This window comes from Argiope bruennichi, chromosome 4 (assembly GCF_947563725.1).
Source record: "Argiope bruennichi chromosome 4, qqArgBrue1.1, whole genome shotgun sequence".
Taxonomy (NCBI): Eukaryota; Metazoa; Arthropoda; class Arachnida; order Araneae; family Araneidae; genus Argiope; species Argiope bruennichi.
The window spans coordinates 69,377,680-69,397,127 of record NC_079154.1 but is presented as its reverse complement, the minus strand read 5'-3'; the positions used below and the strand labels follow the sequence as shown (position 1 = coordinate 69,397,127).

The window sequence follows — 19,448 nt, the reverse complement described above, 5'->3', positions numbered from 1 at the left end:
TATTGTATTAAAATGGTTCGTTTTTAAAATTCTTTTTTTCTGTCTTGATCAATTTAAATAAATATATCATCTCGTCCATCGTCACATCAACATAAAATGTTTCAAAAATGATTGCAAATATTTAATTTAAACGAAATTAATTTTTAAGAAAGCATCGACAACATTTAGTTCTAGGTGTTTATTATTTGCAAGCGGAATGTTGACTGCCAATGCCTTCATTGGTTGTCAGAAGAGAAAATGTTTTTCCATTCAATGAAACTTACATTAAATTTATATTAACTTTGAATACCATCTTATTTCCCATCTACGATTACCAAAAACAATAGAATTAAGGCAAGCTGATAGAATGGACGAATGAACTGATAATGTGCAATAACTATTTTTTAACTAGTTTTCTAATTTAAAATATAATATTACTTTTTTATGTCTCTCCCCATTATTTGATTCAAAAATAGCCGCCATTTGGTGATATATTGAAAATTTTAATCTCTCATCATCTGCAGTTTAATAGGAAATTGAAGAAGCCTAGCATGCTAATGAAATTGTTCGAAACCTAAAAAGTCAATTTTATAATTTGTTGCGGGCGGCTTGCGAAACTGCCAAATGATCAAGAAAACATTTATGATAAAAATTTCTGAGAAAGATCATTCTGATGTAAACAGGTTTTATCCACAACGACCCGCATTTACTAAGAATCATTGGTGAAATTGAGTTGAAATTCTTGGTCTTTCGAGCACACAATTGCTATCCAGGAATCTCATCATAGTGGGCAATGATGTAGGAGACAATTAAATCAAAAATTATTTTATCTTTTGGAAGCATTATTTTGATTCAAATTAAATAAAACTCGGACAACATGCGAGCATTCCGGAAAAAAAATTGTTTAATCAAATGAAATTTATATGTAGTAATTAGGTTCCATATGGTTGGAGTAATTCATTGACTATGCTGTTTGAGCAATTAAGAGTTGTTAATGATTTTCCATTATTAAATTTTCTATTATCTGCTTTCCTATGTTTTAACAAATAATTTAAAAGTAATAATTTAGTTGCTCCATGGACTTTTGAAGCTACCTTTCTATCAAAATTACAGAAAAATTTCAACTAAACTAATTAACAAAATCATCTCAAAATTTCTCTCTGAGAACAAATTTTTAAATGAATTCTGTAAATAAAAAATATCTGGGCTCTTTTTCCATTTGTTATCATAGAAAAATGACGTGGGCATTTAAAATTATTTTCTTTGCCCTCTTTAAAAATTGATATTTCACTGCGTAAATTGTCTTGCACATTAGTACTTTGATGGGCGTCGTAAAATTCGATAAATTCTTACAGTTTTATCAATCGTTGTTAAATATACTAATATTAATATTATTATGTATCTCTAATATTTACTTCATCGCTCAGTTGGTCTTATAATAACGAAGAAAGTTTGATTAATATTTTAATGGATGCTGAATAAATGACAGGTTAATGACCTCTTACCGTGGCGACAAATATTTGATGACTTTGGCGACAAAAATGAAAGGTCGGTAAAATTCATGAAATAAAGCGATATCTCTATTAAGGCTCGAGGTTTGATTATTCTTTCTAATTTCTCGATGTCTTTTCCTCAAATCTATGTAAAATGGAGGATGGAGGAGGCGGAACGTTAAAGTACGCTATGGAGGTTAAAACGTGTTAAATAAATTCTCACATCGAAGTTTTATCACAGAAAAAGCTCTTAAAAGCCATTGTGTTGTGCTACTATTAAATAAGCGATTCGTTGCTTTCGTGTGCATTTATTATGTATTTCTGTGCGTTTCAGTTGTATTTTCTATCTTTCTCCGTGATTTTTCATGGAAGAAAGCATAGTTATCTGTTCTAGAACTCGGTGGACTTATCACCGGCCAGATTCTCCGTAACATATAGCTCACAATTAAACGACAAAGAATAGAAAATTACCTGTAAAATATTCTTTAAGAATATAAACAATTCACGGAAAGTTCCGAATCTCATGATTTTGACGTTTACTTTGAGATCACGAATTTTCTTTAAAGAAATGAATCTTATTTTAAAACAATATTATTATGACAAATATGAACAAATAAATGAAGTTATGAAAAGAAGAATTCTCAATTATAAATATGTTTATAAAAATAATTTTAGTCTAGAATTCTTCTTTCGTATTATAAAATCCCCTCCAATGGAATATAACTCCATATTAAATCAGCTGTTTATATAGAAAATGCTTTTATATAAGAATTAAATTATAACAACAATTGTAAAGGACTATCTATTTCTTTAAACTAAAAATCTAATTACTGAAATTTGCGATATCGTACTTAAGCTCTGATATCTATTGGTTCATTCTTGTATGTTTCGATAAAAAAAACAGCAGAACTTAAGGCCAGTTAAATAATTTTGAGATTACTTATAATTTTAAAATCTGAAAACAGAATTGTGTTTTAATTTTATCATTAAACTGAAAATCTAATAAAAAATTATAAAAAGCTAGCAGCATTGTAATATTTATCAACATTTTAATATTAAAAAAATAAGACAATCATTAAAAACATGACTTAAGCCTCGTAAAAAAATACATATCACACCCTTATATTTAAAATATTTATACTTGCTATTATTATTGATTAGATCATTAAAATTATGGAAGGTTGTTAAATATATTTTAACATTTTCTATTAAGATATTTGTTATTTTGATAACACTGTCAAAAACAAATTAAATAATTTTTATTTTGAATAAAGTAGAAACAGCTTTTTTTAATAAAGGAAAGAGGTTTAATAAAAAGAAACGAGGAGATTTAAAACAATTATCAAAGTGTTTCAGATGTTATAGATGAGAATAGAGGGGAAAAAACATAGGAGTCTAATTTTGTCATTCAGAGGGGAAAGAAGAATTTTCAAATTAGCGTTAATCAGAAAAATATTCAAAAATGACAAATTTAGATGCTTAAAAGAAAACTATCTGGATTATTATTAATTTATCTGAAAATTTTTGGTATCGAAAAAAAGTTATGATATTTTTTTATTTACATGATAGAATAATAATTGATGAGTTGTCGCATTTTCTTTAATTGTGTTATATGCGTTCAAGCGTTAGAATGGTTGCCTCACTGTAAACTTTGTCTTAAGATTTGGCGCATTTACAATGTACAGCATTTGATAATCAATCAATGTCAGTGCGATAACGATGCTCCATGTCTCTTATAAAGGAAAGAAGGTTTCATGGAAAAAATATTAGTTATTGCTTTTTAGTAGAAATCCTAGAATTCGAAATCTTAGTTACTTTTCTTTTGAAATGAATTGACTGATACCGTGTTTACAAAGAATGTAGAAAACAATAAATGGGATGGGAGAAATTGGCTTGGAATAAAATTATTAAAAAGGAATTTATCTATAATTTTGCAGTCAGAGGACATATATGAAATTATAATTTCTATGTATATAATAATGCATTTTAGTAAACAATACTATAATTTTCAGTTTAATAAAAATTAAAACTTTATATCTTGCTTAGTTTATTGGACTGAACGAAACAAAATGCGCAGAAAGCATTTTAAAATCAAATTAAAATAAATATAAGTAATAATTAGTTCTTTTACTTGTTCTGGCAATTTTTAAAAGAATAATTCCTAGTATTACTTCATACTTTCATGGAGATACAATGTGAAGAATTTAGATCAAATTCTTGAAACTTGTTAAATATGTGAGAGAAAAATTGTTTCACTTAGTCATTGTATTGAATACTGTGTCACTAACCAACAAATAATTAAAAATTCCGAGTCATTGGCATTACTCGAAAGTAGAAAAATTAGTATAATACTTATAAAATAATAGCCAGCACCATATAGGGGTCTAAAACCATGTTAGCTAAGAATTCTCAAGAAAATCCGGCATAAAATGTTCAACGTTTATTTTAAATTGCTACAGAACTTTTGAAAATATACGTGCCTTTTAATTATTTACAAATAGCTTGCTGTTTTAATTGGTTTTGATAAATAATTAAAAAAGTATCTGCTGAGAAACAAAAGGAAAATAGAAGATTTTTGAAATTTCAATTTTTAAATAAAAAAAGTTTTCTTGATTCAGTAGCTTATTTTACAAGCCAGTACTTGAATCATATTTATGAATGTTTTCTAAATGAATTTATCCAAATATGTTGTACTAAATTCATTTTTTTCTGTACAATAATAAACGTTCTGTTCATGACAGGGGAGATAGAACTCATATTAATAATTTAAAAAATAAATGCTGATTAATTCTCAGAAAAAAATATCATTTACAAATTTAGAAAGCTTAAAATCACATAAATTCATATAAATCTGAAATTTAATATCTCATTTTATTCTAAGTAGGAAAGCCTGTTCAATCACACATTTTTTCGGCACAGAATAATTTAAATATCATGTTTAAATATATAATTCCAAGCACGTGTAATCCACATGCCAGTGCAATATCCACATGCAAAGCTTGGTTCTTAAATAAAGTGCCAGGAATTAATGTTTTATTTGCAGGTAAAGTATTTGCAAATTACTGTCTATTTTTTAAGAAACTTTGTCAAGGCTGTCATTGTAATTTTCAATTTGTTCTAAATGTATGATTCTAAATTTACGTGCATGTTTCTAGGAAATTGCAGACAATTAAATAATTATTTTGTATTTTATACTTCCCTTTTTTCCCTTTGCATTTCTGGTGAATAGAAAAAAATTACTTCAAATTTGGACCATCACATAGATAGGACTTTTATCCTAACCAAAATTCCATCAAATTGTAAGATTTAAGTACTTATTGACACAATTTTTTGTTTGTTTGATCTGTGGAATAATTTTTTCAAGAAAGTCTAAAAAATGAAAAGAAATTCTATCTTTTACTTTAGTTTCCATTATTAGCTTTTTATAGTATAAAAAGCCAAGCTGAATTTTTTTTTTATATAAAATAATTGTTTTAAAAAGAATTAGCAAATGCATTATTACTCATTTATTGAGCGTAACTAAAATGAGCCAGTGTTTCAATCAATTAAATAAAATGCATATGTAGTATTTTTTTGTTGAATTTCCTTTACTTTTTGTAAAATCAAGTAGCTGTAAAAGATTCAGTTTTTATTAATTCTAATTTACTAATATTTGGGTCGAGAACAAAAATTATTTTCAAATCTTCACTTAATTGGTTTATTATTATTATTAGTATTTGATATAATGATACTTTTTGTCGAGTGTAGTGGAGACTGTTGATTTTTCATTAAAAAACTTTAACTCAACAGACTACAGAAACAATGCTATTGAATACTTGTCCATTGAAACCTTTTTATAATGAGATAGATAAATTTATTTACACATGTCGAAGAATAAAACTTCAAAAAATAAATAATAATTGAAGATTAATTAATACATCCAAGATATTCATGCTAAAAATCTTTAGAATCCATTTAAGAACTTTCAAACTTATTTATCAAGGCAAATTTAACAAAAAAAAAAAAAGAAAGAAAGAAAGAAAAAGAAGTATTTATCTTCAGCTTCTATGGAGTTAGGCATTTTGTGACCCCTGTAACGCATGTTAAGAAACATCTCTTTTAATGACTCTTCAGTATTGCTTCACATTTTTAACTAAATTAATTTGCGAATGTTTATTTTAATTTATTTCTTTATTTTATGAAATACAAGTATGCCTATTTTGGAAAAAATGGCTAAAGTAATAGAATTCTATACAATTTAGTCATAAGTCAAAGTTAATCATAATTAATGACTGCCTTAAGATATGAAAACAGAAACATTTAATTATTAAGAAAGATTATGAAGAATTAACAAATTTCAAACAAATATTAAGCTAAATATTATTAAACACACACACACAAGCGCGTGCATGTATGTGTATACAATATAGTATACTAATATTTAATAATAATAAAAAAAATGTATTTGTTACAAATTTATTTATTTTATTTTTTCCCATTCAACATTCCCGCATCTATTCTTTTGGTATAGTAGGTCTAGACATCTGGCTAGTCTGCTTATTTGGAAATCCCTCATTGCTCAGCTGCAAAACATTGAATCAGAAATGTTGATGACTGGCGCAAAACTGTCTCAGAAATAAGTTCAAACCCACGCTGTTTCTGGAATTTCGGATAAAAATGGTGAATAGTGAGTCTAAAAGATTATTAAATACCGGTTTCTGTATAAATATTGATTTATTTTAACTGCCCATGCAAGGCGAAATGTATCATTTTTGAAAGCATCATTTGATCTTTTGTTTTCCTAGAAGACACTAACTAATATTGGATATACCTTGAAATTGAATTATTTAGAGATTAAATTATATAGAAAATGAAATCTTTAGATGCAATCATTTTCTTAAATCTTAACATTAAATTATAATTTCGAATTTTTGCAGAGGTTTGAAATTTGCAAGTAAAAGTATTTATTTAAATATGCTTTATTCCAATCTATTTTGTTATTCTAATTCCATACTCTTAATTTAAGAAAAATTACTTTTGCATATCTAGGTTTTAAAAATTAATATTTAGTCATTAATAATTTCATCTGAAAGGATATTTGACCATTCAAGGAAATAATATTTATTCTTTTCAAATTTAAATTTAAAATAAAAAAATCGAATAAAGAACATGTAATTTGAATTCATTATCTGAATTTAATTAATAGCATGCAAAATTAACGAAAACATTCACAATTCGATAGTTTCCATAAAATGTTTGTTAAGTTTCATGATAATGAGCTTATAAAATAACATATATAATTTATATTATGAACTTATTTTTAAAAAATCAAATCATTTAAAAAGGAAAATGTTATTATATAGAAATCATTATTTCAAATATTTAATTATATCCAAAAGTGTTTTTTTTTAAGATCTTGAAATGATTTAAATTCATAATTGCCTCTTGTTTAAAAATCATTGTTCATTCATTATTTAAAAAATCATCATTCATTTAAAAATCATCATCAATCATTAAAAATCATCAAATCCATCATCAAAATCAAAACTGTTATCATCATTTCGAATATTTAATTATATCCAAAAGTATTTGTTTTTATTATGTTCTTGAAAGCATTTAAATTCCTAATTACCTCTTGTTTAAAAAAAGGACAAGATTTATCTAAAAGGCAACAAAAAATTATCTGATATACATTTATAAATTTGTCTCTATCTTTTAAATATAAACATAAATGGTGACTTATCTAATTTTCTATTGTCATTTCACATAGTAATTCTTCCTATTTTTGATTTTTTTTGTGGTTTCCAATTTTTGTTTACATCCTTGCATTCTTGAGATAAAACTTCCACGTTATTTTTTAATACTCTTGAATCTTCTCAAACGAGACAATACAGAGATATTGGTTTTGATTTGATAGTTTAACCTTTTTTTTTATCTTAGATTACATTTAGCCATGAATGAACATTACACGTTCGTATCAGTATTAAGGGCAATAGATCAGGTTAAGGATATTGAATTTGACAGGCTTATCTAGCCGCAAATTTTTGTATTGTTCAGTTACAAAAATGAGTTTTGAACTTCAGTTTGTACTGTTATTGTGAAATCTTTTGCAAACTGTTAATCCTCCATTTGTCATTGAAGTAGCATGAAAGTGGCATTTTGATAGAAAAATATCATGCAAGACAAAGTAAGTAATTTATAATTGTTTAAATGTCGTTTTAAAATTTTTGTTGCCTTTATATTATTATTTATCTAATATTGAAAATCAGTTCCAGTTCTCAAATTCAATAAAACTGTTACTATTCAAATTAAAAGACTGTTTCATTTGCCAGAATGAAAATGTTTAATAATTTTAAATAATTCCTCTTTCTAAGTTTGAATACATTTACAAAATCTGCGTTTAATAGTGTTTTATGAATGATAGATACCAATTTTAAATATATAATGTCCGATTATAAATATCTTCTAAATTGCATTGAATAATTATAAATTCTATTTAAGTTAATAAAATATTTTATTATGATATTGCTAACATATTATATAATTTGTTAAAAATCCGCTTTCATACATTTTTACCTTTTTTTAATATGAAGAAAAGATATTTAAGAAATTGAATGAGTTATTATTTTCGATAATAACTTAATCATATTGCAGTTCCATAAATGTTTCTGAAAATTATGCTTTGCACTAATTAAGATGCCTAAAATCTGTGTGAAACTTCAATCGTTTAAATTTCATATCTGTGTAAATTTCTGTTGGAATAGAGTTAAAAAAACTGTATTTGAAAAGAAATCAATTTCTAAATGAATTTCGTAAAAAGAATGTGAACACAATATATTTTTAGAAATTTTGAATTGTATTAACAATATTTTGTTTTCATTTACTTTGGAATGTTTTAGAATTTTAAATATTAAATTATTTATAATTTTATTCCATAAATAGCAATATAAACATAATCATATAAGATTATAAACATCATTGTTATAAAAATTAATAATTAAAATTAACTTAAAAATTTAATAAATTAAATTAATAATTAATTTAAAAGTTTTCCAGTTCAATGTTTAGATATTAAAAATATTAAAAATATATGAATAAATGTTATCAAGTGATGCATTTTCACATTTTTCAAATTAAATTACTCGTAAAGTAAAGTATTACTATTTTATTTTAAACTAATAACTAAAACTATTTTAAACTAATAAATAAAAATGAATTTAAACTAACTTTACTAAACATTTATTTTAAACATTATTTTTTTTAAAAAATTGTATTTCACATTTTAATTGAAAATTACTCATTATTAAAAGAACATTCTATTTTTTTATTGAATAAATTTAGTAAAAATGCGATTTCATTTAAGATTTGTCTGAATTTATTTAGAAAAAAAATTTCAACTGAAATCACTTAAAAATTCTTAAAATTAGTTTTATTCAACTTTTAACTTTCAGTTGAAAAAAAAGTGTCAGGTGAAATTTTAGAAAAGTTTTGGAGCTTTTAGTCATGAATAGTAAATGCAAATATTTGTTAAGAGAATTGAAAAAAAAATTCTTTTAAATTTTTGTTTAAGATTTACAATTTTAGCTAAGTTGGAAAAATGAAACTTCATTCGATCTTTAATTATTATAGATATGGACGTAAAACGAATGCATACTTAATTTGATGTTAAGTCAAATTTTTGATCCTGTTCATGGAATAATACAACGAAAATATGTTGCTAATCCTCTTACTACATTTATTTTATTGCAATATTTGCAACATAGCAGCCTAAAAATGAATTTAAAATTACTCATTAGTACATTACATTAAGTGCAAATTAAAATGAAAGATGATAAATATATTGGCATACTATACAAACAATGTTTTAATACTATATTTCCTGAATAAAATAAGTTAAACTTGGAAACAGAAAAGCTCATAATGCATATTACTTTCAAACGGATAAATTTTTGTTAAACTTCATACGCTGACAAATTTTATATTTGCAAATAATTTTGTAGTTATTATTGCATTAAACATAGCAACCTTCAATAAAGTAAAGGGAGCTTTAAGCCTCGCATGCATTAGTGTAAACCACCAGATTAGCAAATTTAATGGAATTATTCACTTAAACACTTAGTTTCGAATATGAATACCCAGGTGAATTTTCAGAATTCATATATAGAGTTTAAAATAAAATACAACTAATTCTTGATCGAAAATTTCTAAAAAATTGTTTTGAAAAAAAATAGTTTTTCTTTTCATTTTTAACACTTTTTTTTAAAGTAGTTTACTAAAAAGCAGTATAATTAATTTTACAATTGAAGATTTTTTTCCATTTCTTGCCAGTTTCAACTAAAGTATTTGCTTAATGCAAACGATTTCATATATGGTATATTTTAAAAATAAGTAGTGAAAGTAACAGCTTTCTTTAAATTAGCAGCTTTTCAAAAATAACAGCTAATGTATGAAACTATGAATAAACCATAGATCCTTTTAAGATTAAAAAAAAATTATGATCATTTTTCCATTTTTAGTTTATACCTGATATTAACTGTAACTTATAATTTTATACAATGAGAAATTTTATTCTACAAATAGGAAAAATTATAAAATTCTATTTCTAGTTAATTTGTTCTAAATTTACTTTCAAATATTAGTAAATTAAAACAATATTATTAATGAGATGAAAAAGTTAAAGAAAAAAATCATACCAATGCATATCACAGAAGAAAGTTCTAATATACTCACAAGTGACGATTAATATGTCGGCTATGAAATATATGTTTGCTATTTAACCAGTTTGACCTTTTTGAGTAAATAAGAAAATTGATCCATTGTGTTCTCTCATAAATAAAATCTAAAATGTTCAAATAACATCGATATTATGACAATAATGCATCTGCTTTTATCACTATTGATATAGAAAGTTTGATTTAATGACGTAAGCGTAATTTTCTGAATACAAGTACAATATCATATACATAAAATTGTAATGGTTTTCTGAAATATTGAATCATCTGCTTTAGTAAAATAAAAAAAAATATTAAAAAAATTTAGTGAAACTATACTCAATAATCTTTTGAAAATATTATCAAATATTACTTTCGGTATGTTGTTTTTTCAAAATAACAAAAACTTTATAATTTGATAATATAAATAAATTTTACGTTTGATAGACTATTGATTACTAGCTGATATATCCAACAATGCATAGTATGAAATTTATATAATTTTAAATAATGGTCAATTTACAAATTGGTTGCCACAAATTTTTCTTCGAAACCTTTCTTATATTTTTGATTAAAATTTAATAAGATAATAGAATATAAATTTCATACATATAATATAAATGATAATAAAAAATGTAACTCAAATCAGATATCATAACACATTACCTCAAATGATTTTTTAATTTGCAGAAGTTAATGTTTCAAAGATTGTTAATGATTTATTAAAGAATGATATAATATTTTACTGAATATCATGAGTGCGAACTGAAATATGAGTTTACAGAGCGTCATTATGAACGAGGAATATAAATGTTCATCTTGCGTTATAATGAAGTAATAAAGTTTTGTACCAATTTTTTGATAAAAGAAAAGTTTAGACTTTTTTTCTAAGTTTTAGAAACAGAGGATAAGTATATAAGATATCCTAAGATATCTTAAGAGGAATATTAGGATATTAGATAAGAGGAATCTTATATCTCTTCTCATATATTTTGTCTATTTTAAATTAGAATAATAAGCAAATCTTCGCCGCTACACATTGTTTGCTAGTGCAATACTGGACATGCGCAATGGACCTCAGTTTTAGTTAGTAAACAAAATTGACTCTTAAATTAATTTTCTTGAAAGCTTCATTAAATCTTTCTCTGTGCTTCAAAATATTTGCAAGAAAAATTTCAAAAAAAAAAAAATCTATTCTCTAATTTGGATTTCTATAGTTAACAAAAAAAATGCATTTCTGTATTGTTTAGATTTTTTTCAATTAAGTTCTTGTCTGAAAAGGAAAAAAAAAAATCGTCTGGGAGACATTATAAAATCCTAAAAGAAATTCCATTCCAGATTTCATTTAACCATAAAATAATTTATTCATATTTATTGGAGTTATGTTATTTTGATGTTTATCAAATTATGCAATTATTATTTTTGTGTTTTTACAGGAATCGTCTGTTTTTATTTTTTTTCCTTGTATTTCTTTGAAATTAAATTAGAATTTTAATTTTTTGATGGCGTTATTTATATTTAGGTAATATTTTTTAATTAATTAAAAAAACTAATTATAAGTGTGAGGTTTTCCTTATGTAAGCAAATTTTTATTATTTACATTGTGTTTATATTATTATTTATATTCTGTTTATTATTTATATTGTGTTTCAAGTCTATATTTTAATCGAATATTATTTAAAAACAAAGAGCTTTGGAAGTAAATGGAACTACTTCTTTTTAAAGCTAAAAGTTTTAATCGTTTTACTGATTCTTATATTTAATCATTCTCATGTAATTATTTCTTGTTGAAATAACTTATCAGCGTAATTTTAAATTTAATTAGATTTGACATAGGTAATAAGTTTTAATTAATTTGGAAAAGTAATTAAAAATGTTGAGGTTTTCCTTATGTAAGCACATTTTATATTATTTATCTTATGTTTGTAAGCCTATATTTTAACCGAAAATATTTAAAAACAAAGAACTTTGGAAGTATATGAAACTATTTCTTGTTAAAGCTGAAAGTTTCATAATTTTATTAATTCTTATGTTCAACTTAAATCATTCTCATGAAATTATCTCTTGTTGGTTATTGAAATAACTTGTCAACGTAATTTAAATTTTATTTAGATTTCACTGTTTTTAATATTTACAAGGAGAGGGCACGAGCTGAAAATTTAGGGAATTTGATTTTAGTGTTATGATAATATGCCTTTAAGATTATCATTGGTAAAAATATTCAAACGCAATCGCTATCCAATTTTGTGAAAATAGCATTGAAGTTGTTGACGTAGTTTATATATTGATAAGTCTTAATCAACAGGTGATTAAAGCAGTCGTCAATATGCTGATTTTGCACCCGCAAGGTCAGGAGAGGCTCTCGGCGTGTATTTTAAAAGTTTTTTTCAAAATTATTTAAATTAACTACTAATTTACCAATAGGTTTTATCATATGTTACTCATATTTAATCTATACTTATATAAAGCTCAATGTGTGTGTTGGCACTCTACAGGCCAGGCCATTTGACCTACAGCTACCAAATTTGGTACACTTATACCTTAGAGGTCGAAAATGTGCACCTGGGGTCTATTTTTTGAATTTTTAATTAGAATTTTAATTATTAATTAAAAACTAACTTCCCGCCAAAAAATCTTCCATTTTCCCCACTGCCAAATGAGTAAGGCTTTAGGGATGTTTTCTTTCCCCCAACAGTAATGAGGCTAGGGTTAACAATTTTCAGCCGATTATTTCAAACGATTCATTTTATTTTCTTAGTGTTTGATGCATTTAAAATTAAACATTGTTAATGAATGGATCTTTCAGATTCATTCTGAAGTACTTTTGAATTAAAATAACACAGAATAAATGAAATTAAAAATGTCTAATCTGCATAGCGTTATCCCAACTGGTGTAGAAAAGTTCACGCATTTGCGTTACCGTAACTGGCGTTGAAAATTCACGCATGCGCATTGCTTTCTGATTGTTGACAATATTATCAACGGATGATTCTTGATTTAAATTATTTTTAGGTTAGTTGCATGCTTTTGTAATTAAATTGTATTTATGTTAGTTATATAATATTTGTATACGCTTATAGTTTTAAGTACATCGTTTTTTAAGTAGTTTTTTAAACTTGTTTTCGACCGATTGTTTTAAACGATTCATTTTATTTTCTTAGTGTTTGATGCATTTAAAATTAAACATTGCTAATTCATCGATCTGTTCATGATGAATCTGAGAAAATTTTGTTGACAAATTCTTGAGATATTACATAAATTAAGAAAGATATTCTTTAGTGCCCATAAAGTATAAACGCTCAGTGACTCTGTTATCAGTAATCATATTATAAAAAAAATGCTTTGTTTCAGTAAAAAATATTATTATATTAATTGCAGATTAATTCTTTCCACTTTAATTTAAAGCATAAATTCTACGGGAGCTAACAGAAAATTAGAGAGATACATATTACGTTATGTTACGACTATCAAAACTTGAAGTTTTAAAATATTTTGATGAAGAATCTATTAAAGTAGGAATTGCGTAAAATATTTTATTATTAAAATTTAAACGAACATTGAGATTGGTGAACCAGCTGGTCGCCAAAGGCGGCTAGTATAAAAATAAATATACCTTCACCTAACATTTGCATTATAAGGAAAATTTAAATTTTAAACAGCAAACTAATTATAAATATAACTTTAATGATGATAAGTAATTTAAATAAAGATGGTCATCTTAAAATCGGTTAACGCTTTTGAATTTTGTATTTTAGGAGAGAAAACTTATTTGTTCTAAGTTACGAAACTGTGTTTGTCTTGAAAATTTAAAATAGCACCTGTTAATTTATTAAATATGCGAGCAAATATATTTCTGGTATATATATATATATATATATATATATATATATATATATATATATATATATATATATATATATATATATATATATATATATATATATATATATATATATATACATACATATATATATATATATATATATAATATATATAATATATATAATATATATATATATATATATATATATATATATATATATATATATATATATATATATAATATATATATATATATATACAATATATATATATACATACATATATATATATATATATATATATATATATATATATATATATATGCGTGCGTGTGTGTGCGTGCGTGTGTACAGTGGCTCAAAAAATTGAGAGTACACCTTACTTTTACTTGATAAATCCTTCTTTCAATATAAATAACATATAACCGGGAAGTGTAAATATGTTTTTATTTTTACACATAACAAATGGTTTAATTTAGAGTAAAAATAAAGAAAAATCAACGAAAAATTTCTAAATTGAAAAGTTTCAGAAGCATTTTAAATGAACATACGCAGAATTTTGCCTCAAAAAATTGAGATACACCAATGAAATTTTTGCAATATCACGCATAGAAACAAAGTGTCTCTATTAAGTTGCATGTCTTTTGGCTCTTATAAAACGGCCTCTAAACGTCATGGTACTGATTCAACCAATTTTTAATGGTATCTGATGATAATTTACCCCATTCTTCTTGCACCACTTGTTATAAATAAGTTTTGTTTCTTATTTTGTGTTTTTGAACCATTTTTTCGAGTATGGCCCTAGAATATTCAATGGCATTGATGTCGGGGTACTGCGGTGGTGAGTGTAAATCCTGTTTACAATGAAAAAGACACCATATTTTGACGTTACGTGCATTCTGTTTGGGGTCGTTGTTCTGCTGGAAAATGGAATTTCCATCTAAACCCAAATTTTTACACTTTCCTTTAGCTTGCTGTGACCATATGGTTCATCCAACTTGTTGCAGAAACTTTTCAAATCATAGGCAGAAGTGTAAGTGCTGAAACTGTGCGAAATGCCATTAGACAAGCTGGATATAAAAGTGGCATTGTTAGAGAGAAACCGTTCATCAGCTTGCAAATTCAGAAAAAGCATCTGAAGTTGCAAAAATTCATCTATTGAATATCAATAACCTTTGGAACAAAGCGATATTTAGTAATGAAAGAAAACTCATCATTTTTGGCAGTGACAGCCATCATACTGTATGGAGAAAGCCTAATACTGCTTTGGATCTAAACAATTTACCTCCTACAATTAAACATGATGGTGACTCCGTCATGATTTGAGGTTGCATGGCTTCATCCGGGGTAGGAAATTTTATTTTTATAAATAGCATTATAAGCGATATGGTTTACTTGGATATACTTAGCAACAATCTAAAGGAGAGTGCTAAAAATCTGAGTTTAGATGGAAATTTCATTTTCCAGTTGGATAATGTCCCCAAACAGAATGCATGTAACTTCAAAATATGGTGTCTTTTTCATTGTAAACAGCAGTTACGCATACCACAACATTACCCCAACATCAATACCATTAAATATCTGTGGGCCACACCCGAAGCAGTGGTCCAAAAACACAAAATTAGAAACAAAACCCATATAAAACAAGTGGTACAAGAAGAATGGGGTAAAATATCTTGAAATACCACCAAAAATGGATCAAATCGGTACCACTATGTTTAGAGGCCATTATAAAAACCAACAGATATGCAACTAAATACTGACACATTCTTTCTATGCGAGATATTACAAGAATTTCTCTGGTGTATTCTCAATTTTTTGAGGAAAAATTCTGCGTATGTTTATTTAAAATGCTTCTGAAACTTTTCAATTTAGAAGTTTTTCGTTGATGTTTCTTTATTTTTCTCTAAATTAAACCATTTGTTATGGGTGAAAATAAAAATATATTTGCATTTCCCAGTAACGTGTTATTTATATTGAAAGTCTGATTTAGCAAGTAAAAATAAGGTGTACTATCAGTTTTTTGAGCCACTATATATATATATATATATATATATATATATATATATATATATATATATATACACACATACATACAGACACACACTCAAAAAAACACGAACAAGAATCCAAAGGAAGAACTGTTATCAGAACGTACTAGCAGAAACATGTAAGAACAAAAAAAAAAAAAAAAAAAACCCAAGGTGTAAGATGATATGGTATCTCAACTATATTTTGAAATTCTTCAGTCCTGCAACTCCTCTTCTCCTAGAAGTTTTGGCCAAACGTGTCAATTCTTTTCTTCTTAGATTTTATAATGATTGGCAAGTCGGATATTGTCCTTTACTTAATTCAGCACAGTAAATATAGTTTAAATATTCTGAAGTGCAAATGCTTAGGCCTGGTTGTGAGTAATATAATAATTCAATGTATTTTTAAATTGATAATTTAAATTAAATGATTTTGTAAGAAATAAATAAAAAAATATTTTCACAATTATTGTTCAAAAGCTAAAATATAGTTCAGGCTTTAAGAGGATAAGTATTTATTTTTTGCATAAAAAATGAATAACAAAACAATTAATTATTTACTCATTATAATTAATCCTTAGTTATATACACATTATAGCAATGAATCTTTTCTTGTAAATCGTCTATTTAATTTAAATAATCAAGGGAAAATAAAAAAATAAATACATAAAAGACCGAGCCCAGCCCTCGCAAATACGAGTCAGGACCGTTTCGAATGAGCTGATCAGCTGCTGAGCAACGCCGACAACTTACTAGCATATAAATCATGTCAAGAGTTTGAAGACTATTTTCTCGGAATTGGTTGACTGTTGCGCTTTAATATTTTTATGAAGGATTTTTCTAAAGACATATTACCATTATATTAAATCACATACCTAACACAGTTTTCCAACTCATGTCCACCCCTTGTTAGAATCTTTATAAAATGTAACAATGTGTGTTCAATGAGATGATTTAAAATGAAACAGAAAAACTAAAAGGCAATAATTTACACTGTCAAATTATCATTTTTGACGTTCTATAGTTTTTTACTGCTCTAGTCATTATATTTCTTAAGTTTTGCTGTTAATTAAAATATGACATGAAGAGAGATATCCCTGTTAATTTGAATATAAACATATGCAGGGTCTTCATTCTAATCAAAACCTAACAATTAATTGCTTGCGTTGTTTGAAATAAGCATTTGATTTCAAACAAATGTTTTATATGAAATAGAAAAATCATAATTTATACTTTTTAATTCAGTAAATAAAAATTACTGAAAATTACTTTTAGACAGTTTCCAAGTTTTGTCCGTCATATTTAATAAAATAACCTTTATTATTTACTAAACCTAAAAAGTTCCACTTTTTTGTGATTAAATAATAATTACCATTTTAGACTAATTAATGGCTGTTTGTTTTTCAAGGCATCCATTATACGGCGAATTTTAAAATGCTATAAAATCATCTTAAATAGCGATATTCAGAGCTCTCTAACTCAGTCAATTTCAATCGCAAAAGAGTGTAACTTTTTAAAAAAAAATATAAGCGTGTAAAAATTATTTTACTAAATATAATTGATAGAATTACATAAAAATTTTTTATTAAATATGATTGATATGATAATATAAAAATATAAATTTCGTATCTTTTTCAGAATACATTTATTGACTTAAACGAATACAATTCCTCATGTTGATAAAAGGATTTTTCTAACTGGAAGTATATGCGTTATCACTAACGGTTTAAGAATCGTTATTAGGTCACTATAAAATGGATATTCTGTATATTTAAGGCGATATTTTTTTATAAAGTGGTAAACATGAAGTTTGAAATAAAAAATTAAAAAAAAACTTTTTGTCAAATTTCACGAATAAAAGATAATTTGTAACGTGATGACAAATACAACAAAATATCTCTACACAGATACAAATTATTTCAAAATAATAAAGCGATCCCAATCTTCCTGTAAACTCGATTGATCTGAGGATTGTTGCAACGATTATTTATTGATTCTAGTGAACTGCATATTAATTCATTCCTTTTACTTTGCATTTCAAATGCGCCAAATATGGAGACAAATTTTTATTTAAAAAAATCATTCTTTTATATATCTATCGTATTGATGTTATTGTTAGTATTATCACCAATGTAATCGGAATGACCTCAATATTATGCTTTTGTTTAAAAATTCTATTTCTTCCAGTTTTTGAAAAAAGTAAATGTTAATTTTAAAATTGTTGTTATAATTTTACAGCCATTAATTTTTCTAATAAATATTTCAGTTTCTACTTCAAAAACTTATAATTAATATAAATGCTTACAATTTTGTGTTCATACAATTTAAATAAAAGTAATAATTCGTAATAAAGTCAATAATCGTGAAGTTTCTTTTCTTTTCAGCCGTATCAGTTGAATGAAGTGGCGAATGGTTATGAATATGATCGAAGAAAAGATACATTTTCTGCTCCTGCCATTACTTTAGGAAAGGTATTTTTCTTTTTTTCATCATAAAATTTTAAGGTACTTTGAGGAAAATGTCATGTTTTATGCTATTACGGTGAATACTTATTAGTTTCTTTCACTTGGAATCTTAATCGAATTCTCTTATTGATATTATGTCAATAAGAGAATTCGAGCTTTTTTATTCCATATCTTAATAAAAATTTTCAGATTAATTTTCTTTAGATGTTAGTAGTGAAATCAGACGTTGAAAACGTACGTAAAACATACACTAGATAGATTTACATTATCTAGCATTGTACAATAAACACCGTAAACGCATAATCACTGAATAAAAGAAATGCTCTAATTTCCCAATTACATACAGTTGATTTCTTTTTAATTTCTTTGAATTATGCCATTTTAAATTTTTATCTGAGAAGCGTAATGATATTATGAATTCTGTCATCTTTACAGCTCAACGTAGATTCTTTTCCAGTTACGGTTACTACTCAACGGCAAAGTAATTGAAAAAGTAGTCAAACATATAATTACATGTCATCCTACTTTTTGCTGTGATATTACGTCCTTTTGCTTCTGCAGATTTTTAATCTGTCGTTTAAATGGTGCCACGTATTTGACTCGTATTATGTGAGCATGAATTTAATATAATTAATTTTAGATGAAGCATAATTTGAAAAATTTCTACGATTTTTTTTTTACTACTAAGAATATTAATTTTAAAAGAAGTTCGTCCTTTTTGCAGGAAAATTTCTGTTGTGGGATTTTTTTAGCTAACTACTTTTTAATTTAGAAATTAAAAAAATTTTTTTAAATCATCATTTAAAAAAAAGAAGTTTCCTTTGTAATATGTTTTTTTCACCAGCATTTTTTGAGGTTTTAGAATTAAAATATTTTTTTAATTCGGTTTATTGTAAAATTTAAATCATTAAAATTTACCTATTTTCATAGAGATGGAATTTTAAAATAGCTATTTTTCATATGAAATATA

The 19,448-nt window shown here is 25.3% G+C and overlaps 1 protein-coding gene across 1 annotated transcript in view; it reads left to right on the top strand.

The window, feature by feature from the left end:
- Positions 1-7,428: 7,428 nt before the first annotated feature.
- Positions 7,429-19,448, top strand: part of LOC129967090 (sodium-dependent nutrient amino acid transporter 1-like) — a 47,881-nt gene continuing 35,861 nt past the window's right edge. Inside the window, exons 1-2 of the mRNA XM_056081758.1 lie at positions 7,429-7,638; positions 18,398-18,484. Of these exons, the coding sequence (XP_055937733.1) occupies positions 7,627-7,638; positions 18,398-18,484 (99 nt within the window). The 5' untranslated portion in view covers positions 7,429-7,626. The remainder of the gene's footprint in view (positions 7,639-18,397; positions 18,485-19,448) is intronic.